At 44.5% G+C, this 10,851-nt stretch overlaps 2 protein-coding genes across 3 annotated transcripts in view; one reads left to right on the plus strand and one right to left on the minus strand.

The window, feature by feature from the left end:
* Positions 1–10,747, plus strand: part of LOC148144771 (uncharacterized) — a 33,115-nt gene extending 22,368 nt beyond the window's left edge. The window contains exon 3 of one of the 2 annotated variants that reach the window (XM_087975117.1): positions 6,607–10,747. In XM_087975117.1, the coding sequence (XP_087831243.1) occupies positions 6,607–6,745 (139 nt within the window). In that variant the 3' untranslated portion in view covers positions 6,746–10,747. Of the gene's footprint in view, positions 1–2,382; positions 3,526–6,606 lie in introns of those variants that run through there. The other variant, XM_087975118.1, reaches the window with a different exon arrangement.
* The window catches only part of LOC148144770 (uncharacterized), a 392,813-nt gene that overhangs the window by 49,881 nt on the left and 332,081 nt on the right, over positions 1–10,851 (minus strand). The window lies entirely within an intron of this gene.

Below are 10,851 nucleotides of genomic sequence, written 5' to 3' on the forward strand. Positions count from 1 at the left end.
CATGAAAAGTTCTTAGTTGGTAGGATTAGGGAAAACCAAAGGCTTTCTATAGGTATGTCAGGAATAAAAGAATGACTAGAGTAGGAATAGGTCCAGTCAAGGATAGTAGTAGGAAGTTGCGTGTGGAGGCTGAAGAGATTGGGGAAGACACTGAATGAATACTTTTCGTCAGTATTCACTCAGGAACAGGACATTATTGCCGATGTGAATACTGCGTCACAATTTATTAGAATGGATGGCTTTGAGGTATGTAGGAAAGAGGTGTTGGAAATCCTGGAAAGGGTGAAAATAGATAAGTCCCCTGGGCCTGATGGCATTTATCCTAGGATTCTCTGGGAAGCAAGGGAGGAGATTGCAGAGCCATTGGCCTTGATTTTTATGTCCTCAGTGTCTACAGGAATAGTGCCAGAAGACTGGAGGATAGCAAATGTGGTTCCCTTGTTCAAGAAGGGGAGTAGGGATAACCCTAGTAACTATAGGCCGGCGAGTCTCACTTCTGTTGTGGGCAAAAGTCTTAGAGAGAATTGTAAGGGATAGGATTTATGAACATCTGGATAGGAATAATGTGATCAAGGATAGTCAGCATGGTTTTGTGAAGGGTAGGTCATGCCTCACAAACCTTATTGAATTCTTTGAGAAGGTGAATAAGGAGGTGGACGAGGCTAAAGCGGTAGATGTGGTGTATATGGATTTTAGTAAGGCGTTTGATAAGGTTCCCCATGCTAGGCTACTGCAAAAAATACGGAGGTATGGCATTGAGGGTGAGTTGGAGGTTTGGATTAGGAATTGGTTGGCTGGAAGAAGACAGAGGGTAGTAGTTGATGGAAAAGGTTCATCTTGGAGTGCAGTTACTAGCGGCGTTCCGCAAGGATCTGTTTTGGGACCATTGCTGTTTGTCATTTTTATAAATGACCTGGAGGAGGGGCTAGAAGGTTGGGTGAGCAAGTTTGCGGATGATACGAAAGTCGGTGGAGTTGTTGACAGTGAGGAAGGATGTGGCAGGTTACAGCGGGATATCGATAAGCTGCAGAGCTGGGAAGAAAAGTGGCAAATGGAGTTCAATGTAGGTAAGTGTGAAGTGATTCACTTTGGTAAGAGTAACAAGAAGATGGGGTACTGGGCTAATGGTTGGATACTTGGTAGTGTGGATGAGCAGAGGGATCTTGGTGTCCATGTACACAGATCTCTGAAAGTTGCCATCCAGGTAAATAGTGCTGTGAAGAAGGCATATGGCGTACTGGCTTTTATTGGTAGAGGAATTGAGTTCCGGAGTCCTGAGGTCATGTTGCAGATGTATAAGACTCTGGTGCGGCCGCATCTGGAGTATTGTGTGCAGTTTTGGTCGCCATACTATAGGAAGGATGTGGAGGCACTGGAACGGGTGCAAAGGAGGTTTACCAGGATGTTGCCTGGTATGGTAGGAAGTTCGTATGAGGAAAGGCCGAGGCACTTGGGGCTGTTTTCATTGGAGAAAAGAAGGTTTAGGAGTGACTTGATAGAGGTGTACAAGATGATTAGGGGGTTAGATAGGGTTGACCATGAGAACCTTTTTCCACGTATGGAGTCAGCTATTACGAGGGGGCATAGCTTTAAATTAAGGGGTGGTAGGTATAGGAGAGATGTTAGGGGTAGACTCTTTACTCAGCGAGTCGTGAGTTCATGGAATGCCCTGCCAGTAGCAGTGGTGGACTCTCCCTCTTTATGGGCATTTAAACGGGCATTGGATAGGCGTATGGAGGATAGTGGGCTAGTGTAGGTTAGGTGGGCTTGGATCGGCGCAACATCGTGGGCCAAAGGGCCTGTACTGCACTGTATTTTTCTATGTTCAATGTCTTTGGGATGGATCCAAAACTTACTTCGTTAATGATTGAAAATACTTTGACCTCTGGAACTGCCTGCCAGAGAGTGTGTTGGAGTCAGATTCAATTATGGATCATTAAACTGAAAAGGAAAGCAAGGTACTGTAGTGGATGTCAGAATATGAGTTTCCTGATTGGGACTGTTCACTTGCTCCTGTTACCATTTCAGGTTGCTAACTTTTTGTTAGCATCCTGCACATGTTGGGAATTTTTCTCCTTTCTAGTATCTCAGTGACAAATCTAGTTTATGAATTGTTCCTATGATATCTCATGAGCGGGTTTATGATATTCACAGTGTTGTGGGTCACAGTGTGTCCAAGTGAGGAAAAACAAACTGTTCATCTTAAATATTTGATTTTAAACAATGGAAATAAAATTAATGTTTGGTAAACACAACTTGCTGTGTAGTAAGATCATCAGAAATAGGAATGGGAGTAAGTAATTGACCGTTGAGATGCTCTGTCTTTCATTTATCTAAATTCTCTTTCCTGCACTTGTTTTTTCATGACTTCATCTGCTGAAGTGACTACACTCCAAAAGCTTGTGATTTCAACATAAGAGCATAAGAACTAGGAGCAAGAGTCAGCCTTCCGGCCCTTCGAGTCTGCTCCACCACTCAATAAGATCATGACTAATCTTTTTGTGGACTATGCTGCACTTACCTGCGTTTTCACCACATCCTTAATTCTTTTATTTTTCAAAAACGGATCTCCTGCTTCTAGTGATTGCTGAAGTAATGTCAAATCCTTCCCTGGGCAAGGAATTCCATAGATTAACAACCCTCTGGGTGAAGAAGTTTCTTCTCAATTCAGTTTTAAACCTGCTTCCTCTAATCTTGAGGCCATGTGCTCTTATCCTAGTCTCACCTACCAATGCAACATCATACTTCTATTTCTTTCATAATTTAATATATTTCTGTAAGATCCCCTCCAAACAAACCTGCTGGACTATAACCTGGTGTCATGTGACTTATGACTAAAAAATTTGTTATTACGCATCCTCATAGCAGTGGGATTTCAGGGCTCGAAGATAGGGACACTACCACTGCGCCTGAAAAAAAACCTCTGCAGCAAATAGGCCCTCTTCTATTGAATGAATGGGGAGAGGTTTCTTCTCAACATGGGATACAAATATGATACCCTCAGAGCCCTTTACACTAAATTGAGCCCTCTTCAGTTGAATGAATGGATGTGGAGGTGCCACAGTTGAATTGGTTGATAACGTTAAAAATCACATCTTCCCCCTGAATATGTGACATTACCGCAATAGCCCCACAGCCCGTTGCAGTAAATTGGGTCATCTGCTGTTGAATGAATGAACGGGAATGAAAAGGGTGGATACACTGACGTGATTGTGAAATTCTCCACCAATCCCAAAGCTTGTGGTCGGTACCGACTAATCGGAGAGAGATATTGCAGAGGGTGGGACCAACACGACGCACAAAGCCAGCCGCCATTGGTCAGGTGGAGTAAGGTGCGCTTTGATTGGAGGGGCCGCGAATGACGCGCGTCACTGAAGGAGGAGACGGAATGAAGAAGAAAAACAAAGATGGCGGCGCGAGGCTGCGGTTTTGTCATCGACTCAGCGGGCGGTTTCTGACGGAGGGAGGGGGGCAGACAGGCATCGTTTACCTCAGAAAATACCTTTAAAATACATTTCAAATTAAAGCCAGAACTTTTCAAACAAAAGTTGTGAAGAAAAGGAGACAGTCCCCGGTGGGGTTTATTGTTTATTTTTGTATAATTCCCGGGGCCCGGGAAGGGGGAGGTGACAGTTATCGGGTGAACGAGAAAACAAATTAAAAATGTCGGCGGTGGAGGAGAGAGAGCCGGCGCCCGCGGCTTCTTCGGCGGCGGCCGGAGCCCAGGAGCTCAACAACCCCCCGGAGCTGGAGGAAGGTCCGAGCTCCAAGAAGCGGGGGGTCCGGCTGGAGGCTGGATTTGCTCAAGGCTTGTATCTATTAACTTATTTAAATGGTACCTACTGTATGGGGCTATGGTTTACATTAAAACCGGAGGATCATATCAGAGTGTTTGTTTATATTTAGCAGTTGTAGTTGGTAAAATACACTCCCTGGTGGAGCACCTTCTATGATGTTGCATTTCTTGCCTTCTGCCCTTCCCCCATTTGTTATCTCTCATCTTGATTTTACTTTTTTTTTGGTCAAATTTAATTTCATATTAATGAGACTTGGTGTTCACTGTGTGTTATTAATTTGTTTGTTGAATTACTGTAAGAAAAAAATTAATGGTGTCATGTCATTTCTGATGTCAGAGTTTGACATTGAATGTGCAGATGTGAATACCAATAAGTTGTGAAAATAAATCAAGAACTTGTGGTTCTAAAAAAAAAAGCAGTTCACTGATATTAATGGCATTGTCTCATTTGAGGATGATGATTTGAGTCTGACCAACAAACCGTTTCATGTAGTCACCCAATTTAATTAAAATTTTCTTTAACTTAATTAAAGAAAATAACCCTGGCAGACTAAAATTTGTACAATTTGTTTATAAGATTTATTTATATGTCCCTTGCTCTCGATGTGGTCTCTGCCACATTGGGGAGACTGGACGCCAACTTGCAGAACATTTCAGGGAACAGCTCTGGGACGCCAAAACGAAACGACCCCACCGCCTTGTGGCTGAACGCTTTAACTCCCCCTCCCAATCCGTCAAGGACACGCAAGTACTCTGGTGCCTTCCCCTCCAAGCTCTAGCTACCTGACGCTTGGAGGAAGAACATCTTGTCTTCTGCCTTGGGACCCACCAACTACATAGGATCAATGTAGATTTCACCAGTTTCCTTATTTCCCCTCCCCTCCCCCCACACCACACACCTTGTCCCAGATCCAGAGTTGAAAAATGTGGTGCTGGAAAAATGCCTCGAGGAATTCCCTGGCTGTTCTCTGGCATAGCACTCATCCACAGATTCTATCAACAAACACATTGACCTGGACCCAATATACCGGCCACTGCAGCAGACAGTTGGAACTGACAACCGGAAGCGGCAGAGACAAACCACTATAAATGCTGGAGGAAACATCACAGAAGCGCTTCACAAGAGGCTCCCAAGCACTGAGGATATCACCTGGACAGGAGATGAAACGTCTGCAACAAAAATTCCCAGCTCGGCGAACAGAACCACAACAATGAGCACCCGAGCTACAAATCTTCTCTCAAACTTTGAATTGAGCATAGGAGTTGGGACATCCTGTTGCAACTGTCACACGAGCCACACAACACAAGGCGTGGTCCTTCTCTGACTTACCATCCCTTGGAATATCGGGGGGAAGACACCCCTTTAATTGTAACATTCAGGAAATATGCCTTATTTCAACAAAAATGTGCTGTGCTCACAGATGTTTGGACAGAGAAAGGGAGTTGCAGTCTGGAGTGAAGCTCAACCTTCATTCAGAAAGAGAGGAGCAGCAGTAGCTTCAGAAGCTCACCGTCCAACTTGCGCATTCAGACAATAGGGGGGCTCTTCTGGGCAAAATCTGGGAATGAAGCAATGTCTCCCCCTTTCCATTCCTTATCCTGGGAGGGAGAGAGAAAGGGGGAAGCACTGTTCACTTGCAACAACGGGAGGCAGTATGAATACAAGCAGGGAGCAGACTCTGCAAAAGTCAGTTTCAGTCGGCTTCTTCTGAAATATTGTGTGCAATCCTGGTCTCCCTCCTATAGGCAGGATGTTGTGAAACTTGAAAGGATTCAGAGAAGAGTCACAAGGCTGTTGCCAGGGTAGGAGGGTTTGAACCACAAGGAGAGGCTGAATAAGATGGGGCTGTTTTCCCTCGAGCATCGCAGGCTGAATGTGTGTTTTTTAAAGAGGTTTATAAAAACTTGAGTGTGGATGGGGTGAATAATCAAGGTCTTTTCCCTGGGATAGGGGGAGTGCGGAGCTAGAGGGCATAGGTTTAGGGCGAGAGGGGGAAAATTTAAAAGGGACCTTGCAGTCAACCTTTTTTTTGCAGAGGGTGAAGCGTGTATGGAATGAGCTGCGGAGGAAGTGGTGGAGGCATCTGGATGGTTATATGCAAAGGAAGGGTTTAGAGGGATATGGACCAAGTGATGGCAAATGGAACTAGACTAATTTTGGATATCCGGTCGGCATGGACAAGTTAGATTGAAGGATCTGTTTCTGTGCTTTATGTCTCTGACTGTATGACTGGTGAAAAGTGTTGGCATTCGTCGAAACATTTATGCAACAGAAAATTATAAGAAGGTAAAGATAAACCTCACGTCATCGATCAATGAATCCTGGTGTAGTATGGATGTATTTCCAGTAATAGAGTCAGTATGGCATGGAAGGAGTCCAAAACGACGGCTTCTTTTACAAAAAGTCACACTTAAAACTTAAATCTGAGTCTTCTGGAATTGTAAGACAACCGTGCGTTAATATAAGACAGATAAGTCTGGGGTATATGTTACATATTTGATGGAATGTTTATGGCTCTAAAAGCCTGATTTGCAGTTGTTTCTGGGCTCATAATATTGCACTGCAGCATATTGTATATCTTCAGTAAGAACGTCAATACCGCATGATAGATGTCCATTCAGCAACTTGAGTGAACTCTTCCTGGAGTATGCAATCCACCACATTACCCTGCTGTATACATTTACGTATAGATCAGCACAAAGATCTTGGGTATTAAGAGAGGAAACAATGATCCACAGAAACTAGAAATGTGTGTTCTGATTTTCTATTGTGGACTGACAGCGATGACCTTTGCAATCTCTTTCCACAGGAATATTACAAGAGAAGAATTTGGAGGCAGAAATCTCAGACCAAACATCACATCGAAGTCTGACAATCGCTTGATTCACCAGGACTTGGATATTGATGGCCTTGTAAACAAAGGGGAGAAGGTCTGTCTGCTTTGTTAGGTTTTAAATGTCAGTGTGACTGGAAACTCACAGAGTCTTACATACCCACACACCAGAGTAGTGACTGGAACATGTTTTACAGAGTTCTCCAATTATCAGAGGGTTCACCAGTAACACCACACCTATGCTGTAAGTGTGAGCGAGTTTCAACTGATTGTTGAACCTGGAGAAATACGAGGACACCTGCACCATGGAGAAATCATGAAAATGCAGGGAGTGTCGGAACGGTTTCCCTTCCCCGCCTGCCCGATATTCATCAGCATTTATATACCGGGCAGCGGCCATTCACCTGCATTCAGCACAGGAAAGGCTTCACTCAGTCGCATCACCTCCTGGTCCACATTGGGGAGAAACTGCTCATCTGCCCTGTATGCTGAAGCAGATGAAGGTCATTTTTTTTTTTATCCTGGATGGAGCATACTGCAGGTATACCTGAAATAGATACATTTGTCTCTATCCCATTGAGTCTCCAGCACAGGGCCAGTCTGGGCTGCTCAATTGGTGTCTCAGTGTTTATTATTCTGCACCTGAGCCTACATCCACCCCTCTTCATTGCCCCCCCATCTCCCCTCCATCAGCATAAAGATATCCCCCACTTTTCGAAAGTTCACTTTACACTACTTCACTTTAACAAAAGACCTACATTAATACCTGTTCTCACAAACCGAAAGAAATCCGAAGAGGATTGTCGCTTTTACAAAGAAAGGCATAATATAAATTAATTCATGGTAATTGCTTCTTCGCTTTAGGCCATTTCGGCTTATGAAAGGAACACTCGACTTTCAAATAGTGGGGGAAAGCTGTATCAATACAATACAGCACAGTCACAGGCCCTTCTCACTTGCTTTAGGCACACACACCCCCTCAAGCCTGTGCTACTTCTTAATTCTTACTTAGAATTAAGTAATTTATTGCCCATGTGTGGCTTCTGTTCCTCTATTCACCTCCCCTTCATGCGTCTATCAAGATACACCTTAAACGTTGTTAAGGTGCCTGCTTCCATTACCTCCACTGGCAGTGCGTTCCAGAAACCCACCACCCCTCTGTGTAAATTCCCCACCCCCACCACTTTCCCCCCCCAAACAGTCCTTGAACCTCTTTTAGTTGAACTTTCTACTTTGGAGGGAAAAAAACGCCTCTGACTATCATAGAATCCCTCCAGCGTGGAAACAGACCATTTAGCCCAACAAGTCAACACTGGCCCTCTAAAGATTAACACATAGAGACTCGTTTTCTTACCCCCATTATCTACATTTACTCCTGACTAATGCACCGAACTTACACATCCCTGAACATTGGGGCAATTTACACACAGACAATCCAACTTATCCTGCCTCTCCCTGGACGATATGGGTAATTTAGCATCGCTAATCCACCCTAACCTATACAAGTTTGGATTGTAGGAGGAAGCCCGAGCACCCGGAGGAAGCCCACACAGACACGGGAGGTGGGGTGCAGGGACAATGTGCCAACTCCACACAGATAGTTGCCTGAGACTAAAATCGAACGCAGGTCTCTGGCACTGTGAGGCGTCAGTGCGAACCACTGAGCTACCCTGCCACCCCTGTCCAGCCAATCTGTGTATTTCAGCATTTTGTCGAGGTCTCCTCTCAGCCTCTGTTTTTCCAAAGAAAATAATCCAGGTTTATGCCTCCTCTGCTCATAACGAGAGCCCTCCAGACTAGGCAATGTCCTGGTGAACCTTGCCTGTACCCTCTACCAGAGCACCCACATCCTTCCAGTAGCACCGTGATCAGAACTACACACTATATTCTGAATGTGGCCATAATAAACAGCTGTAACGTAACTCTTACACTCAAGGAAGTGTGCTGTGTGCTTTCTTGACCACCGTGCCCACCTGCATTACCACTTCCATGGATCTATATGCCCAGATCTCTCTGTATGCCAGTGCTCCTATGTGTTCTGCCATTTATCATACAATTCTTGTATTTCCTTCATCTCTATCGAGCTTCACCTTAACTGTCTTTCTCTCTTCATCTCTTTTTCCCCCCTTCTCATCCCTCCACACATCAGCATATCATAAGACCATAGGAGCAGAAATTAGGCCATTCAGCCTGCTTCGCCATTCAATTATGGCTGATAAGTTTCTCAACCCCATTCTCTCCCTTAACCCTTGATCCTCACGAACCTATCTATCTCCGTCTTAAATATATTCAGTAACCTGGCCTCCGCAGCCTTCTGTGGCAGTGAATTCCACAGACTCACCACACTCTGGCTGAAGGAGCCTCTCTTCCCTCTGTTCTAAAGGGTCTTCCCTTGACGCGAAGGCTGAGCCCTCAGGTTCTAGTCTGTCCTACCAATGGAAACACCTTCCCAACATCCACACCGTTCATTATTTTGTAGGTTTCAATTAGATCCCCTCTCATCCTTCTGAACTCCATGAAGTATAAACCTAGAGTCCTCTAATGTTCTTCATATGTTAAATTTTTCATTCCTGGACCATTCTTGTGAACCTCCTCTGAACATGTTCTAGGGCCAGTACATCCTTCCTGAGATATGGGGCCCACATCTACATACAGTACTCTAATTGTGGGCTGACCGGAGCCTTACAGAGCCTCAGAAGTACATCCCTGCATTTATATTCAAGTCTGATCAAAATAAATGCCATCATTGCATTTGCCTCCCCAACTACTGACTCAACCTGTAAGTTTACCTTGAGAGAATCCTGGAGTAGAACTCCATAGTCCCTTTTCACATCAGATTTCTGAATTTTCTCCCCATAATCCTTCTGTTCCAGAGTAGCAGCAGAGATTTCCAGACACCTCGATTGTTTTCAGGGATACCAAGGGATCTTTGGAATTGCCAGTATCTCAGGAGGAGGCAGAGGGGAATGTGGTGTGGTCCTGTAAACTGCAGAACTTTGCAACTCCCTGAATCAGCAGGAACTCTTTCTGGACCAAGAAACAAAAGGGCCACTGAGAAACTGCTACATCAGGAGGCAGAAATTAGGCCATTCAGCCCATTGAATGGTGGAGCAGACTCAATCATTCTTAAGTATCAAGGGTTACAGGGAGAATTGGGTTGAGAAACGTATCAGCCACGATTGAATAGTGGAGCAGACTCAATAGGCTGAATGGCCTAATTTCTGGTAGTTAACCATCCCTGGGAAGAAGGACGCAAAACAACAAGATGTTTCCTGGGACAGATGAGCGAAGTGTTTAATAAGCTCATGATAAAAGGACAATTAAGTTTGTCTGTGGAAGGAAGGCCCTGACGTAAAGGGTTTTTTTGCAGGAAACGCTGTATCAAACAAACCACTAAACCTCGAGGATAAGAAGGTAAGCTACAGACCGGAGATCTCCAGAAGTATGGGGAGGTGGTGTTAGAATCTAAAGAAGCATCACATCACAGATTTGAAAGTGAGGAATCTCCACCAGAATTCAACCAGAATGATGTAGCAGCAGTACTTGGAAAAAGAATGCTGCACTGAATCCCTGGACACTTCCAGAGACAGATACTGTTGGGGGAAACTCAGTTAAATTCTGCCATCAATTGGGTGATAGCCAAGTTGTGAGTGAGGTTGAACTTGGTTACATAGAAGAATACAGCGCAGTACAGGCCCTTTGACCCTCGATGTTGTGCCGATCTAAGCCCACCTAACCTACACTAACCCACTATCCTCCATATGCCTATCCAATGCCTGCTTAAATGCCCATAAAGAGGGAGCGTCCACCATTGCTACTGGCAGGGCATTCCATGAACTCACTACTCGCTGAGTAAAGAATCTACCCCTAACATCTGTCCTATACCGACCACCCCTTAATTTAAAGCTATGCCCCCTTGTAATAGCTGACTCCATACGTGGAAAAAGGTTCTCATGGTCAACCCTATCTAAACCTCTTATCATCTTGTACACCTCTATCAAGTCACCCCTAAACCTTCTTTTCTCCAATGAAAACTTGAGGAGTTTTATTTTTGGTTGCTCCATACAATAAAGTGTTAATCATTGTTTCAGCAGTTAATTGTGTGCAGTTTCTGAGTTAAGAGCCAAATTAAGACGATTCACCCACAACCACAGTGAGAGGCTGGGATTCATGTTGACTCCATTGCATTCAGCACTACATTACGTCAATACTTTTATAAAG

This window comes from Chiloscyllium plagiosum, unplaced genomic scaffold (assembly GCF_037043375.1).
Source record: "Chiloscyllium plagiosum isolate Xiang-an unplaced genomic scaffold, Cpla_swu_hap1 HiC_scaffold_27, whole genome shotgun sequence".
In the NCBI taxonomy this organism is placed as follows: domain Eukaryota; kingdom Metazoa; phylum Chordata; class Chondrichthyes; order Orectolobiformes; family Hemiscylliidae; genus Chiloscyllium; species Chiloscyllium plagiosum.